Source organism: Paroedura picta, chromosome 2 (genome assembly GCF_049243985.1).
Source record: "Paroedura picta isolate Pp20150507F chromosome 2, Ppicta_v3.0, whole genome shotgun sequence".
NCBI classification, from domain to species: domain Eukaryota; kingdom Metazoa; phylum Chordata; class Lepidosauria; order Squamata; family Gekkonidae; genus Paroedura; species Paroedura picta.
The window spans coordinates 138,963,224-138,981,047 of NC_135370.1; the positions used below are offsets into that span (position 1 = coordinate 138,963,224).

The window sequence follows — 17,824 nt, forward strand, 5'->3', positions numbered from 1 at the left end:
GAACCATGAACCGGACCAAATTCATAGCTGGTGCTGCAAAGATGATCCATTCCCTGGAAGTGGAGGGACAGGAGTAACCATTCTGACTAGAAGTTGTGGGCACCATCAGAGTCACATTCTATAAGGGGCAGGCACAGCTGGCCACTTTTTTCTGACCCCCGCAATCCATGGAGGTGGTGGCAGCAGCTCTGGCCTCATCCAGATGCCAGTAGCTGTGTGGGTGCTGTTCACTTGTATGCTCAACACAAATTCAGACATAGGCTTTTGTCTTTGGTCACCCGAGCGAAGCAGGATAGGTCCTAAAACAAAAGGGCTTGGGGGGGAGGGGCTTATTGATTTTCATTGGGATCTTTCATTTGTCAAAAGGAGATAATGACTTCCTTAAATTCTGGTGTAAAGCTTTTAGACTTTGCCTTGTCAATAACTTTTTCTCAGTGATTTATGGATATTAACGCTTATATTAACACTAGGCTTTTACCAATATTGAAAAATTAGGAAATCGAGTTTTTACAACAATGAAGGGAGGAAAGACATGAGTTTTTAACTGACTGCTAAAATGGCTACCTGACAGTACATACCGATCGAAGAATCTCAACCTCCAGTTCCCAAAAACATGGTCAGTGCAAAACTGACCAATAAGGAGAGATCAACCACACTGCACAATGTGGGTGTTGGATGAGTGTCTTCTGAGAAAAGAAAAAAAAAAGGTGGTGGTGTGAATCCAAGGAAATAGTAATGCTTTTGAATTAATTTCATCTTAGAGGCAAAGAAAGGAGCAGAATCATGGCAAAAACATTTTTTTAAAGCCCAGAAAAACTGCTAATAGAATGTGAACTGAATGCTGAAGGGTGGGAAATCTATGCAGAAGGGGGGGAAATGCCGATTTATGTCTACTTGGAAAGCAGGATGAAATGCAGAAGAGAAAAAATGAGACTATACTGTGAAAGCAAAGGAAAACACTAGTGCAGAAAAGACCAGTATTATAGAATACATCAGCTAGTCTATTGCCACAAAGAGAATGGATCAATATATTAAATATTTTTTCATGCTTCTGATCACAATTTAAACTACTGGCTTTTAGTGTGAAAGACCTCTATAGCAGGGGGGCAAAGTATCTTCTAGGATTACATCCTGGACCAATATGAATTCTTAAGGCATGCCCCCCAAATTAAAATTAAAACAAAGAAAGAAGGAAAACAGGAAAGTCCTGCAAAAGAAATCATACAGACCAACAACATATCCCTTGTCATGCATACAAGGTAAGCATTTTATCTATGTCAGTACAATGATTTCATCCTTGGTGATATTTAATTATTTGAAGGCAGCCCCCTTAGAGTAATCACAGTTATTGGTGAAATGCTGATTTCCATCTGAAAATGTCAAGCCCTCATTAAAACAATTGCCATTACCACAACATATTCAAAGTCTTGTCTCAAATTTTTCTAACAAGGCCTAATGCTGAAGAAATGATGAAAGTTATATCCACTTTTGTTTATCTCCAAAACATAAACCAAGGAAAGTAATTCTCAACTCTATGGAAATTAGAAAGCTTTATAACACAATAATTATTTGCAGTGGAAGAGGCACTGTCCCAGACACATAAAAAACATTAACAATGCATTTTATTTGGAAAGTTACTCAGTAAGAAATTTTGGGACACAGGGAGCTGGATATCAGGCCAGTAAAACAGCGTATAGAGTGAATGAGATCAGGCATTTGTATTCTGTTCCTTTTCCTTTCCTTCCAATGGTCTAAGCTGGTCTACATGTGGATATCCTGCTGGCAAAGCCCTGTCCTCAGTAACACAGATCACAGAATGCTGTGTTCACAGTTTTCCTTTCTCATTGCTTCATGGGTAGGGTGGGGAAGAAAGCAAGGATAAAAGAAGGGGAAATGGAAGGGAGAAAAGGTTATAGATTAGGGTGGATGAATGTGAGCTCAGTCGTTAAAAGGAAAAATGTCAGCCTTAGAACTACCTTGCAGGTATCTTTCTCCCATTTCTAGTAAGACAATAAATGACACGATACCAATTACTCAGGAATACCTAATTGCAAAGGAATTCCAGAAACAGACTGGAAAGTGAGATTGCTGAAGTGCAAGTTATCACAGCACTCAGGACAATAAAGCCCTCTGAATTTAACAGGGACATCGATATCAGCATCTTATATCTCTACACATGCTAACTCACTCAGGACTCACTTATACCCAGAAATTAAACTTGTTTTTTTGTTTTTGCCAGGAGACCAGTGGATTCACACTCAGTTCCTACATCTGTTGTTTATTCCTTTATTATCTTAACAATGTCTTACCAAAAATGCTGTTCCAATCTTGGCTGTATTGAGAGCCAGCTTAGTGTAGTGGTTAGGAGCAGGGACTTCTAATCTGGTGAGCCGGGTTTGATTCCCAGCTCTCCCACATGCAACCAATTGGGTGACCTTGGACTCGCCACAGCACTGATAAAGCTGTTCTGACTGAACAGGAATATCAGGGCTCTTTCAGCCTCACCCACCTCACAGGGTGTCTGTTGTGGGCAGAGGAAAAGGAAGGTGATTGTAAGCTGCTTTGAGACTCGTTCTGGTAGAGAAAAGCAGCATATAAGAACCAACTCTTCTTCTTCTTCTTCTTCTTCTTCTTCTTCTTCTTCTTCTTCTTCTTCTTCTTCTTCTTCTTCTTCTTCTTCTTCTTCTTCTTCTTCTGCTTCTTCTTCTGCTTCTGCTTCTTTATTGTCTGGTTACTTATACATCTTATTAACCTTACTTATAGATAACGTTTAATGAAAATTGACTTGCAGGAGGGCATTATATGCTGGAATAAGACGCAACACCAATGTTGGGATAAACAAGGCCACAGCTTTATTATCTCCCCATGGGGGGGGGGGGTTGGCACAGCATGGGAGAGGGAGCCTGACCTCAGCAGACTGCACCAACAACCCACGGAGTCCAGAGGCGCCCTGGGGACCTGCACCATTCCCAGCCGGGAGAGCAGATTCCCTTGCCTACTGAAGTCCACCACTAAGGGAAGTGACCTATGCGGGGGAGCCACCAAGCGCCAACCTGCTTTGACTGCCCCCAGGCCACCTGGCAAACGAGCCCCTGGCCTCCCAGCTGGGTAAGCCGTGCTCGTATACGTGCCACCTCAAGACAGGCCCCAAACCCCAGGGAGTCCGATCACACACCAGACTCCCTGCCAACAGGCTCCATCCCATGCAAACCTGCAGCTGTGACAATTATTGGAAAATAAAACCAAAAACATCCACTTCAAGACCCTGAACAATCCTGTAAACAACATAGAGAGGGTGGAAGGGGAGCAGCTCCAGCAGGCGAAGAGGGAGACCTATGCACGTGGTGACTTAAATAGTCACCACGGCCCCGCCCTGCCCCTGATGCTGTACGTGCTGCATTCCAGCAGCACACACACTGGAGGGCCTCTGGGTGATCGCCTCTCTCTCCCAGCAAGCCTTCCGCTGCATCAACATTCGGCTGAGGTAAGTCTCGGCCAGTTTTCTGTTTCAAATGTAAGTTAAGGAATGAACAACTAGTCTCTCACTTTCTATTTGTATCCAGAGTTGAACTTGTTGACCTTGGGGCTACCACTGAACTCAAACTTCTGTTCTTTTAACTCTTTGTTTGATGACTGACAGTCATTTGCAAGATTCTGATTACTGCCTCAATTCTATCTCAGGTATAATTGTCCAGTTAATAATACATTTGAACTCTAGCCAAACCTTCCTGGAAGTTAACTCCTCCTCCCCCATCCTCTATTTACCTATATATATGCTTGAAATTTTTTTGATGTGGAACATCTTCTGGTGCGCCTCCTCAAATGGATATGAATGCAGATGTGATGTCCATAGTCCTGCCCAAGGGACTGTGCCAGAAGAGTCCAAGGCAGCTGAGGAGGCCAAGGCAGCATGCCACCATGCATTGCAAGAGGACCAGCCAGTGCCTGCCACACCACCCCACAGGGCTCAGCCAACACCTGCTGCACCACCCCCAAGGCCGAGGCAGCGGCCGTGCCCCAGGCCCCTGCCAGAATTTGCAACAAAGCCTGAGGCAGAGGCAGTAGCCGTGCCACCTCTGAGGCCAAGGCAGGGGCCACCCAGCACCCGAGTCCCCAGCGGTGTAGGTGGCCCATGGCCTGAGGGTAAGTAGGTAAATGGGAAGGGGGAGGGGAAAAGAAAGGGAGTTTCTGTGTGTGTGTGTGTATGTTTGCGAGGGAGGTGGGGAAGGAAACAAGGAAGAGGTCGGGAAACCTACAGGTAAGGGGGAAATGGAAGAGAGGGAAAGGAAAAGGAGCCTGTATGTGTGTGTTTGCTTAGTAGAAAGGTTGGGAAACTAACAGGTAAGGGGGGAAATAGGAGGGGGAAAGGAAAGTAGTCTGTATGTGTGTTTGGGACGGAGGGAGGTTGGGAAACCAATAGGTAAGGGGGAAAAGGGGAGAGGGGGAAAAGGGATGTTGGGAAAACAGGAGGGGGGAAGAAAGTCTGTGTGGGTGTGTTTGCGAGGGAGGGGGGTAGGAAACAAGGACGAGGTTGGGGAAACCAACAGGTAAGGGGGGAAGGGGGTAGGAAAGGGAGCCTGTGTATGTATGTATGTATGTATGTATGTATGTATGTATGTATGTATGTATGTATGTATGTTTTCAAGGGAGGGAGGGGGCCCTAACCAAGTAGCCCCAGAGCAGATATGTTCTGCATACCCTCTGAGAGTAAGACTATCAGTAGATTTTTTGTTTCATTATATCTGAAGAAATATGCTTGTACACCACAAAAGCGTATATCTCTTAAATAAATCTTTGTTGGTCTTAAAGGTGCCCCTGGACTCAAACTTTGCTTCAGACCAACACAGCTACCCACCTGAATCTATCTCCAGGAATACCTGTAAGAGTTCAGAAAAGAATACGGTGTTATAATAATGTTTGTTCTCATCTTTGTTCAAAATTCCATTTTCTAGAGTTCCCATAATCACCACAATGACTAGGGATGCCAGTCCCCAGGTAGGACCTGGGGATTCCTTGAAATTACCGGTTATCTCCAGACTGAAGAGATCAGTTCCCCCGGAGAAAATGGCTGCTTTGGAGGCCATAGCATCCTACAACCAAGAGGTCCCTCCCCACGCCAAATCCCACCCACTCCCACCTCCACTCCCAGAGTCTTCAGGAATTTCCCAACTCAGAGAGGCATCCCTACCAAAGTCAGTGTGCATCATATGCAAACTAGGTGGCAAACTAGTCATGTGCTACAAACACTGACATCGAAGCTATGGGGGTTCTGTCTGGAGGATTATTAGAGGGGAAATGTGATTGGCTCAGATGCAGAGGAACAAGCTGAACCTGTACAAAAGAGACGGGCTTCAAAACGGAACCATATCTAAAAATGGCAGGGCAGTTTTTAAATGAACCCTAGGAGAAAACTAATAAGAGCTAAGAAGCCTCTGAATCAGACCAACTCAGTCCAAAGGGAAGACAGCATAAATGCTCAAGGTAATATTGGTAGGGTGGGAAACAAATGCACGCTGTCTGATTCTATTGCTGTTTAACACCACAGAGTCTCCCTTACACAGCAGGCCCAGGCCATGACTAATGCCTATGTGTAGGCTGTGCTGCCAGGGACATCTCCCTTTTGGCAGGGGCAGGCATTCCCTGCCATCTGCCTAAATTCAATCTACTGGAATATTTGGTTAATACTGCAGAGTTTTGCCCAGTCATAGAAGCATGATACTGCATGCAGTGAGTAAATCTACAACACAATCCCTGTATGAAAGCATTGCATTTAGATCACGTGGCAAACAGTAGTCCTGTTTCCAAGCACAATCCAGTTAGGGATGGCATGAATTTTGCTCTGTTTGACAGTTGAACATCCTGTGTGCGACTGAGTTAATCAGACATGAACCAATCACTAAAGGACTGACCAACTCAACACTTGTGTTTATGTAAAATTGGATGAACCCCTGTCTGGAGTGTGTGATTTTTAAGTCTCCCAAAAGTGGGGGGCTGGACTGGATGACCCTTTGTGGTCTCTTCCAGCTCTGTGTGATTCTGAATGACTGAGGAATAGGTTTGCATTGACTATTCTAGAACTGCACATGCATAAAAGGCTGCTGATCCAAATAGATTGTCCATTCACAAAAAGCCCATTGCACTGTATGGCGCTGGGAAGGAATTGGGTGAAACAGATTGACATACAGGCATGAACAGGTGATGGACTAGCTAAACAATCTATCAAGAAGCCAGTTCCCAGATTATGCTGGAGAACAGGGTGTAGTCTGCACAGGGCTTTTAACCCACTTTCAGATTGACTAAATCCCTGCAGTCTACTCTGAATTTGATTTCCATTTTGATTTTGGATGCTTTAAATTTTCCCTCTGCAACATGTATGATTGATTCAGTGACCCTATCTTTCTCCCATGATATCCTGGAGTGGATATAAGCCTCAATATTTCAAAAACTACCATGAGTAAATGTGTAGATGTCTCCTTTTTATGAATTAACTCACTGCTTTGTGTCTTGGAGCAAAGCAGTCTTCCCTGATAGGCCAGGGCATCAGTTCAAAGACTTCCTGGTTCCTGGTTACAAGGCTTGTCTTAAAGTGACTGCGCTCCAGAAGCCCTAACTTCTCTCAGCAGAGATTTGCCTCTTGGATTTATTCCCCCTTCTCTGCTGTCTCCAATCCTCCCCTCCCCCCTTCAAGAAAAGAAAGAAAGAGACTCCTGCTGTGCTTGGCTCCTCTTCCCTCTCTGAGCTTCCCAATTGAGTGCAGAACACTTTCAATGGGGGGGGGGGATAGAGGAAGACCCGAGTTTAAATCGATCTTTAAATCAACCCGAGTTTAAATTCAGCAGGATCCACAATGGAAAAAACAAAGTAAGTGCAGAATCAGTCCAGGATATGGAGCGAACCTGCAGTTGTTTGACTCTTCTCAATCCAGTTTATTTCTGAACATTAGGCAATATATTCATATGGCTTTAAAAAACTTGTACTAACTGCTTAGTACATCATCATAAAGAAATGATATTCCAAGTTATCCTTCTGCAAACAAGCAGGCTGCTTCATATATTTAGGCTCAGAGTCTCAGCCTCCTAGAAAGATAAAGAGGTCCAATGTGTTTTTCTCCTCCTTTTAATCAGAATGAGCAAATCACCTTTCTACTAGAAACACTAGGGTGACTTGTACTCTTTCATCACTTTTGCACCTGCATCAGAATCCTACAAAGGGTCAAGTGTACACCTGCAGGAAAAGCACAGGGGGACAAGGAACTTCAGCAACCATGGCAAGAATTCCATAATCAGGTTCGGGGGAATCAGGTCAAGGCTTAAGACAAAGTTGGAGTTGATACCAGAGAAGACTGGCAGGAAGCAGACTAACAGCCAAGGCCAGGGCCAGGAAGGAACTGAGGATCCCTGGTCACTGGTCGAGGAAGACATAAAGGAGACACACTGAGGATGCGATGTGGCAGATTCTTTCATTCAGGGGACAGTTCCAAGAAGCAAGGTGTAAAATTAGCAGGGGGTGAAAGTAACTAATATTTCTCACTACTACTGTTTCTCTCAGGGGAAATAGAAGGTAGGAGATCCAACTTCAACAATTGAACAGTACTTCGCACCAGCCAATATCTTCTTACTTTCACCCTGACCATACCTTATCTTTCTCACGCTCGCCACCTTTTTGCCATTAGAAGATAGTTGCACTGTAATATATTGCTCTCTTTAATCTAATCTGTATTTTTATTTCTTGACTCGCAGTTCAGCAAAAAAGGCAGACTTACCTTGGCTGCTTGGTTGATGTGAGTCCTGTGAAGCCATATATGTAACTTATACCTTGCTGCTGCCTCTTCCTACATATGAATGAGAGTACATTTATGCTCAAAACAGATGACTAAATAGAATTAAGTGCTCAAACTAATAAAACTACATTTTTCTAACCCATTTTGTGTGGCAAAAACCAATCGATTAAACCAAGGATTCCCAACCAGGGGTCCATGGGAACTCTGAAGTGGCATAGCATGGGTGGGATCCAGGCTGTCTTCTCAGCTTCTACTCTTCTTTCCGGTCTACATGAGCCAGAGCCACCATAATAGTAGTAAAGGCAAGTGGAGGGAGCAAAAGGAGGGCTAAGGATGTGGGTAATGATGTCACTTCTGGGGGCATGGCAGGGGGCATGGCCAGCTGACATCACTTCTGGGGCTCCTTGAAGTCAGAACAATTATTTGAGGGCCTCCTTCATGGTCAGAAGGTTGAAAAAGGATGGATTAACCTATTGGACTCTCCTTGTTTCCTATGTGAGTCTGACCTCTGTTGTGGGGAAGATAATGGAGCAGATTTTAAAGTGAGCGATCTGCAAACATCTGGAGGACAATTTGGTGATCCAAGGAAGTCAGCATGGATTTGTCTCCAACAGGTCTTGCAAGACCAACCTGGTTTCCTTTTTTGACCAAGTAACAGGTTTGCTGGATCGGGGAAATTCGGTTGATGTCATTTACTTGGATTTTAGTAAAGCTTTTGACAAGGTTCCCCATGATGTTCTGATGGATAAATTGAAGGACTGCAATCTGGATTTTCAGATAGTCAGGTGGATAGGGAATTGGTTAGAGAACTGCACTCAAAGAGTTGTAGTCAATGGTGTTTCATCAGACTGGAGAGAGGTGAGTAGCGGGGTACCTCAGGGCTCGGTGCTCAGCCTGGTACTTTTTAACGTATTTATTAATGATCTAGATGAGGGAGTGGAGGGACTACTCATCAAGTTTGCAGATGACACCAAATTGGGAGGACTGGCAAATACTCCGGAAGATAGAGACAGAGTTCAACGAGATCTGAACACAATGGAAAAATGGGCAAATGAGAACAAGATGCAATTTAATAAAGATAAGTGTAAAGTTCTGCATCTGGGTCAGAAAAATGAAAAGCATGCCTACTGGATGGGGGATACGCTTCTAGGTAGCACTGTGTGTGAACGAGACCTTGGGGTACTTGTGGATTGTAAACTAAACATGAGCAGGCAGTGTGATGCAGCGGTAAAAAAGGCAAATGCCATTTTGGGCTGTATCAACAGAGGCATGTATACGGCACTGGTCAGACCACACCTGGAGTACTGTGTGCAGTTCTGGAGGCCTCACTTCAAGAAGGACGTAGATAAAATTGAAAGGGTACAGAGGTGAGCGACGAAGATGATCTGGGGCCAAGGGACCAAGCCCTATGAAGATAGGTTGAGGGACTTGGGAATGTTCAGCCTGGAGAAAAGGAGGTTGAGAGGGGACATGATAGCCATCTTTAAGGGGCATTTCCCACGGCTTAAAAATAGCACAATGGTTGCTGATTGAAAACGCTACTAATTTGCCATAACGCACGACGTCGTAAACGATCTGCAACAATCCTGAAACCGACCCGCCAAAAGCGCTTCGTTGTAGCGCTTTTAGGGGAATCCAGAAAACTGGATTCACCCTCCGGATAGCGATACACTCCTGCAACCAATCTGCAACAGTAGCGCTAAAGACCTGTGCGTAACCATTGTTGCGGGTTCTTCAAAGTCCCTCCTCCCGAGCCTGTCCTCCAAACTTCCGGCGAACTGTTCGCCATTTTTTTTTTCTCCGAGCGAGCGGGGATCTACGAGGCAACGGGACAGCGACTGGCTTTCAAGCACGATCACTTTCGGAAATTCTGCCCGGACACCACAAGAGTTTTTCACAAGCACAGTGGCACACACCGTCACGTTCCCAAAATTTGCCCAAAGCTTAAAACCCCGTCTACCATCGGCCAGTCCTAGCGGAGTCAACGTACAGGGAGCATTTTAAAAAATTTTCCTCTGAGCGTGCCAACGAACGTTCGCCGCTCGCAGTCTCCTGCTTAGCTTAGAGGGGTTCAATAGACATGATTCGTGGTGATATCATGAGGGGCGGCTTATGTGTAGTGGGTCTTTGTGTGGTTCCCGGTGCGTGCTTGTGCTTGGGTGCGGACAACCCCTTCCATTGGCGGCTAGACCTCCGGCAAGCGGAGTTGCCGTCCCCCGTTCATTTTAAAAAATTTTCCTCTGAGCGTGCCAACGAACGGTCGCCGCTCGCAGTCTCCTGCTTAGCTTACAGGGGTTCAATAGACATGATTCGTGGTGATATCATGAGGGGCGGCTTATGTGTAGTGGGTCTTTGTGTGGTTCCCGGTGCGTGCTTGTGCTTGGGTGCGGACAACCCCTTCCATTGGCGGCTAGACCTCCGGCAAGCGGAGTCGCCGTCCCCCGTTCATTTTAAAAAACATTCCTCTGAGCGTGCCAACGAACGTACGCCAGTAACATGTCATGTTTGGTTGATTTATGCTGTGGCTGGTGAATATTATTGGGGAACTGCCGAGTACTGCCGCACTTGCTCTCGGTTGAACACCGGCATGCGTTTGTGTAATGGCGGACAATTTTCCTAAAATGGCTCCCGCTGCATGTTCAAACTGCTCTTCTCGCGTGTAAACGAATCAGCGCATGCGTTAAGTCAAACAACAAGGGCGCCAATCTGGCCATTAGGAGCAGATCCTGTTCCCGCGCGAGGAGCTTTGAACGTGACATGTGACCTAATGTGGCCAATGCGCGTGTCCCCTACTGCCCTCTACCAATCAGGAGCCGGCTAGTCCCTTTGTCTTTGTGTGCGGGAAGGTATATGATCCGTTGCACCCTGCACCTCCCACCACCATTTTGCTCAGCTACTAGCGAAAGCAACATGGAATCGTCTTCTCAAGCCTCGTCCGTCCCTGCAACCGGCCGTGGCCCAACTTGGAGGGACGCGGAGATCAGGGACCTGATCGGGATTTTCTCGGAGGAGAAAATCCAGGACGCGTTCCAGTCCTCCCACAGGAATAGGGAGGTCTTCGAACAAGTGGCCATTAAGATGCGCGCCCTGGGCCACAACAGGACCGGCCTTGAATGCCGGTCGAAGACCAAGACAATGAGGGCAGAGTACATGCGTGCCGTGAACCATAATAAGGGTTCCGGCAACGAAAAGGTTACCTGCCCCTACTTCGAGGAGCAGCGCCAGCTGTACGGAGACGGGGAAGGATCCGGCAGGCCGAAGCGCGTCGGCCGGAGCCTTAAGGTGGTTCGGAAGCCGGCTGCCCCGGTCGAGGAACCACCCGCTGAGGAGGATCCCGGCGAGGGCACCTCGTCCAGCTTTCGCCCTCCACCCCCCGTCCAGCAACGAGCCGCGGAATCGGTAACGCTGGACCTGATCGCAATCGTTCCTGGTGAGCCAGAGGAGGCTCCTGAGCAAACGCCCCTTGCCTCCGGTAAGTGATTTTCTTTTTATTTTATATTTCCTTTTGAGCAAATGTGTGTTCTGACGTTTGGGCATCGTTTTCTCGTGTGTTCGTTGCAACGCATAAGATGGTAGGCTGTGGAGTGCTTGCTGTGGTTACTATTTGAAACGGTTTTAATTTTATAATTTAATTTTAATTTTTAAAAGATTTTAAAAGATGGTAGGCTGTGGAGTGCTTGCTGTGGTTACTATTTGAAACGGTTTTAATTTTATAATTTAATTTTAATTTTTAAAAGATTTAATAAGATGGTTGGCTGTGGAGTGCTTGATGTGGTTAGTATTTGAAACGGTAATGTTTAACCAACAGCCCCAAAATATTTGCTGCATGCCTCGCCCATAGGCCTTCTGCAGTACTTTGGCTCACTACTTTGGGAGCTTGCTTTGTGGTTCATGGTGTATGCTTGCTCATTTTTCACTATTTTCTGCTCTTGTCCACAGAGACACAGTTGCCAGGGACGGGGCCCCTAGAGTCTCCAGCAGCACCTGACGTGGATAGTGATTCGGGGGCATCAACTAACATTGGTAAGTATTAGTAAAAATAGGGCGGGGGGCTGTTTTAACTGCTTTGTGCTTTTCTGTTTGTGCAGGGCAGCAGCACTGCTAAGAGAAAGAAGAGAGTCCCTCTGCGTTGCTGGTGTAGGCTTTGAAGCTGGCTTTGCCACCCTTTGGTCCTAGATCTGTTTTTTTCCTTTTTTTGCAGATTTCATACCCGGAACACAGGAGGAGGAACAGCCTGGGGTGCTTGGACCTCCTGCCCGGCGCAGGCGGATACAGATTCAAGATGGTGAGCGTGCATGACCTGTTCCTTTCGAGCCATAGCTGCAGGACAATGTCGCTAGGCACTAACCATGTGCTCCCTTTTAATTGTTGAGAGTCCTGCTGTGAAAGTAGGCAAAAGTAAAAGCACACCATGGGCAAACAAACAATAGCCATGTGCTCGCCGGGGATTGTTTAAATTCTTGGCAGGAAAACACGGGGACAAAAAAGAACACCATGTCCACCATGGTGTGTTTTGACTTTATTGATGTTACTAACAGTTTTGTTTCTCATTTTTTGCCAACAGAGGTTCTTTCAGATGAGGAGGAGGAACCACCCCTGGCTCCAGGCAGCCCACCACCTAGAGGTGCGCTCCCAGCAGAGGAGAGGCTTACGAGGGAACGCGGCAGGCTGAGGCGCGTCTCCGTCTTGACAAGCGTGGGAGAGAGGCTCCTTGAGCACTGCTATGAGGAGTCACGGCGTGCCGCGGCCGCTGACCAAGCCATGCTCACACTCATTGCCCAGGAGGGGAGAAAATTGAGGGCAGTCCTTAGAGAGACAAACCAAATCCTACGCGAAGGCGTGGAGGAGGTGCGACTGATAAGGAGACTCATGGAGAGGGCTGTAGTGGTCATGGAAAGGGCCTACCCTCCACAAATCGCCCCCCCCCCACCACCACCCACACCAACACCACCACTTCCAGCACCCACCCCACCGACTCCCTCTCAGAATGCCTCCACCCAAACAAGAAGGAGGACTATTCTCGGAAAGAGAAAAATAAAACCAGCAGACAAGTACTCCCCCTCCTAGTTTTGCCCACTTTTTCTATTTCATGTTATCTGTGTTTTGTTGTTTGTTGAATAAAGTTTATATTTTTGACTCTGTCTCTGTGTACCCTACTGTAGAATCTGCAAGGCCGAAAGCGGCCTCTCTAGTGATTGTCTATATTGTGGTACTGCTGTGTGGGTTGGAGGTTGGAGGGGTGTTAGTTCAAGGAGTTTTAGGAGTGTGGTGTGGGGTTAAATATGTGCGAGTTTAAGAAGTCACACTGGAATCTTGTTATAAAATTTGCAATAACATTTTATTTTAAAAAACATTTTAACAGGGGAAAAACATTAGGGAATGAAACTTGGAGCCCCACCAGCACCACCACCCCCCACCCCCCTGGAAAACCTATTTTTTTTAACAAAAGTATACATTTAACAGGGGGAAAAACATTAGGGAATGAAACTTGGAGCCCCCCCCCCCAACCCCTACCCCAAAACACAAACAGGAAACAAAACTCAGGTCCCACTGCTCCCCTGCCCAGCCCCTTCCATCTCCCTCACTCTCCTGCTCAACCTTCCCACGGACCCCCGGACTTTGCGGCGGAAGAGGTCCTCATCCTCCTTCTTCTTAACTGTGTGGGGAGGGAGAAAAAGTACACATTAGTGCCACACATATTTTCAAATTTCTTTAGTTTACATGCATACACTTTTAAGTGGCCTTAGCCACAGTGTGAGAAGAGTTGGGCAGTGGGGAACATAACCTACGTTCTTCCGCCTCCCTCTGTTGCCTTTGCTGCTCAATCTCCCCTTTCAGCTCTGCCACTTGAGCCTCCAGGGAAGTAACTCTGGCCTCCATGGCACGCAGCCTTGCCTCCACAGTTTCAGCTATAGAAATCAAACAAAGAATTTGATCACACTCCAAAAGGAAGCATCACATCAGGCTCCCATATGGCTCCATGGGGGTACACACACATGGGTCTCCCTCACAGACATAAAACTCTCACCTGCAGCCTGTCCCGAGGTGGAAGGTCCCTCTTCCTCCCCCTCCTCACGCTCAGGTGCTGTTGCCAGCTTGGATGGTGATTGTGTGGCTGGGCAAAGAAAAAGACAAATCATAATTAAAAGCACACAAAACAGAGATGAAACACAGCTGGTGGACACACCACAGTTAGAGTCTAAGCGCATAACCAAAGTGGTTCTACAGTACTGGCTGGCTAAGTCTGAGGGGGTTGACAGCATCTAAATACCTTCTTGAATTTCATTGGGGACAGCAGGGGAAAGAGGCAGCTAGTCATTCCATGCATGTTTAAGGGCAAAACACAACGAGGGCAGCACTCACCCATATGCCTCCTCATGTCCAGGGGGGGCTTCCCAGCCTTCTCCCATATTTTAACCATCTGGTCGTGGAAGACCGTTCTCCCACTTGGCTGCGGGATCCCCCCCCACTGTTCCAGACTGTTTAGGAAGTCCAGCTTAAGTCGCTTGAATTTTGTCCGGACCTGCTCCCAGGTCCGGACGTAGCCCCTCTCCCTCAGCTTTGAAGCCAACACCAGGTAAGCACCCTTGGTGTGGCAGTGGGTGCTGGCCATAAGGCGGCCAACACTCTTCGATTGGAGCACAAGCTCCAGAAGTGCCTCAGCCTCGGCGCGCTGCCAGAAGGAGCCCTTCCGTGGCTTCGGCATCTTCGGAATGACGGTTAGGGAACGAACGTACGTTGCTCCGATCGACCACCCCGTTTTTTAAATGTATCAAAGCTGCCCACCAATAAAATTATTCATTGGAACATAAGTGGATTGATCCTCTGGTTTGACAGGGGTCGCCAATACTTCCTGGCTACCCGCCTCCCCGAACTTTCCCCATTCAGCGCTTCCGTATTGTGTTTGTCAATTTCAGTGGGGAGTTAGCATTTAGGGCTGTCACAGTGCTTTTGGACCAGAGAATCCCCGTTTTTTTGCTGGCAAAGTACACCAACCGCACAAGACAAGGTTAAACAAAGAACACAAAACTTTATTCAACAACAGAGTAGGAAAAACAATTAAACACGCCTCCTGTTTCTGTAGATGTGGGTGGCTATGGCGTCCCGAACCTTGCACCCCTCAGCATATATCCTTTTTCTCCTTGCTTCAGGGATGTCCTGTGTATCCTGAAGGACTACAGGTTCAGGTTCGTCCTCAGGGAAGGGGATGTTATGTCCCTTGTCCTCGCATATGTTGTGCAAAATCACACATGCGATTATCAGCGGAGTCACATTGTCAATATGTACATGGAGTCGTGACATTAAACAACGGAACCGTGACTTCAAACGTCCAAAGGCACGCTCCACTACATTCCTTGCCCGGGAGTGACTGAGGTTGTAGTGGCTCTGCACGTCCGTCCTTGGCCGCTTGTAGGGAGTCATGAGCCAGCGTCGTAATGGGTAGGCTCCGTCCCCGAGGACCAACGCCGGCACACGCACGCCCTCAATGGTGGCGGTGGGGTTTCCTGGAACAAAGACCCCTTCGTCCATGGCTTTCCTGAGGTTGGATTCCCTGAAAACAAGGGCATCATGCCTCCTGCCACTCCACCCCACCTCGGCATCGATAAACCGGCCGGAGAAGTCCACTGTTCCTTGCAGGAGAACAGAGCAAAAGTCCTTCCTGTTCCCGTACTCTTTTATGCTTCCCCCGGGGGCACGGATAGGGATGTGGCTTCCATCGACGGCCGCAAAACAATGCGGGAATCCAAGCCTGGCAAACCCGTCCATACTCTGGAATAAGGGAAAGAAAAGAATATAAGCCATTGCATGTCAGCGTGGGGTGTATCGCGTCTTCGTTGCTGACCTGTCAAGCAAGAAAAAAAATTTAAAGGGCAAAGGGGATAGAATGACACTCACCGCTCCCAGCCGGTCTCCGAGGCACACGACTTTGCTGAACAATTCCGCCTCCATGGCGAGGCAGAACTCCTTAAGGATATCGCCAACCGTAGTGACTCCGAGCCCGAATTGCTGGGCTACTGTCCGGAAGTACTGAGGGGTGGCCAAGTACCACAATGCGGCAGCCACCCTTTTTTCAACTGGAACGGGGCGCCGCATGCCAGTGACTTGCCTCTCCATGCGGCCACGTAGAGCCTCCACGAGTTCAAAAAATGTCCCCCTCGACATCCTGAAGTTGGCAATCCAGTGGTCATCATCCCAGCGAGTCCACACAAAATTCTCCCACCAGTCAGAGGATCGTTCGTCCACCCAGAACTGTCTGGGGAACCGGACCTCTGCCAGAGCTTGCCAGCGTTTCTTGGCTGCCATGGTTACCCTTACAGAACGTCTTCTGCTGCTGGTCAGCGTTCCGGTCACCCGTTCTCGGTACTCCGCGATAGCAGACGTCCGACGCGACAAGGCGGTATTCATGCGCTGGACCACCGCGAGCATGTAAGCCAGCAATTGAAAAATAAGCCTCTCCATTGCAACGTTGACCTGTGCTGCGGGCAGTAGGCTACGCAAACAAAAGAGTGAGGCCGACCGCGTGTCTGCCCAGGTGCATATAAGCAGGTAACCTGTGGGCGTGTACTGTGGGCGGGGATTAACCAATCAAACATGTCAATGCATCTGGTTCCTAGAAAACAATAGAAAACACGTTCCAAGGGCGCCAATGATTGGACGATAACGCGTTGCTACGGGGTTTCCTGGGTTTTTTTAAAAAAAAGGGAACCCCGACAAGTTCGGCTTTAGGGTCGAGGTCAAAGGTGTGCCTGCAGTTTGATTGACGGGCACGGGAGGCCAGAAGCGCTAAAAAGGGACCTCCTTTGTAGCGATAAGACGGAGAACCGGAAGCCTGTGGGTTACGAAAGTGGCGAGAAGTGAAAGTGCCAAATTCCGCAAAAACCGCAGCTGTGCGTTACGGGCACGGCTAGTTACATTTCGCTACTTGAAGTAGCGCTTTCACAAACGGCAACCAAATAGCAACTTTGAGCTCTGTGCGAAATGGCCCTAAGTATTTGAAAGGTTGTCACTTGGAGGAGGGCAGGATGCTGTTTCTGCTGGCTGCAGAGGAGAGGACACACAGTAATGGGTTTAAACTTCAAGTACAACGATATAGGCTAGATATCAGGAAATAATTTTTCATAGTCAGAGTAGTTCAGCAGTGGAATAGGCTGCCTAAGGAGGTGGTGAGCTCCCCCTCACTGGCAGTCTTCAAGCAAAGGTTGGATACACACTTTTCTTGGATGCTTTAGGATGCTTTGGGCTGATCCTGCGTTGAGCAGGGGGTCGGACTAGATGGCCTGTATGCTCCCTTCCAACTCTATGATTCTATGATTCTATGATCACAGGAGTTGTTTAGTGGTTGGCATCATGAAAATAAGCAAAATATTTCTAATCATACTATACAGTCACGAGGGCTAGCCTGAAAAGCAATCCTGAAAAAAGACAAGGGGTCCATCTGGCAGCAGCCAGAACGGTGCCATCGTTATAGTACCTGAGGAGGACCAGGGAGCCCCATGTTCAAATCCCTATTTTATCACAGAAGCTAGAGCCAGTCACATGCTCTCAAGCTTTTCTTCCCTCTGTAGTGGTTGTTGGGATGCAATGGAAGAGAGGAGAATGATATATGTCACTTTGGGTTTCCATTGGGGAGAAAAGCAGGATACACATTAAATGCAAACAGTTAACAATATCTATTTTTCTGGCAAAGCCATCACTGATTCCTACTTTATGAAAAGGGGCCAGGGAAGAACTATTTAACTTGCATCCTAAAAAATATAATGGCAAGCTTGTGCATGGAAAAACAGAAGGCACTGATTGGGATGGTTCTAATTCTTTTGTTAAGTTCATGTACTGGCATGATTTCAAATACTCTATTGACTACATGCTCTGGGAAGATTATTCTTTCCTCGAGTCACTGTACAAAACAAGGCATCTATTTCTTTAGAAAAAACCCCATATGCCACCCTTTATCTAAGGAGCACAGGGCAGCCTATGTGGTTTTCTCCCTTATTCCGTTTTATCTTCACAGTAACCCTGTGAGGTTGGCTAGGTTGAAAGAGTAAC

At 47.3% G+C, this 17,824-nt stretch overlaps 2 protein-coding genes across 2 annotated transcripts in view; one reads left to right on the forward strand and one right to left on the reverse strand.

The window, feature by feature from the left end:
- The window catches only part of LOC143828946 (uncharacterized), a 42,985-nt gene extending 29,859 nt beyond the window's left edge, over positions 1-13,126 (forward strand). The window contains exons 2-4 of the mRNA XM_077319101.1: positions 11,589-11,803; positions 11,982-12,065; positions 12,345-13,126. Coding sequence (XP_077175216.1) covers positions 11,589-11,803; positions 11,982-12,065; positions 12,345-12,847 — 802 coding nt within the window. The 3' untranslated portion in view covers positions 12,848-13,126. The remainder of the gene's footprint in view (positions 1-11,588; positions 11,804-11,981; positions 12,066-12,344) is intronic.
- A 181-nt stretch (positions 13,127-13,307) lies between these two features.
- On the reverse strand, positions 13,308-14,520 carry LOC143828807 (uncharacterized). Its single transcript, XM_077319011.1, has 4 exons — positions 14,144-14,520; positions 13,809-13,895; positions 13,570-13,689; positions 13,308-13,436 (listed from the first exon to the last, which is right to left on the reverse strand). Exons 1-4 carry the CDS (start codon positions 14,484-14,486, stop codon positions 13,321-13,323), a joined length of 666 nt encoding a protein of 221 aa, XP_077175126.1. The 5' UTR covers positions 14,487-14,520; the 3' UTR covers positions 13,308-13,320.
- Positions 14,521-17,824: the final 3,304 nt, after the last annotated feature.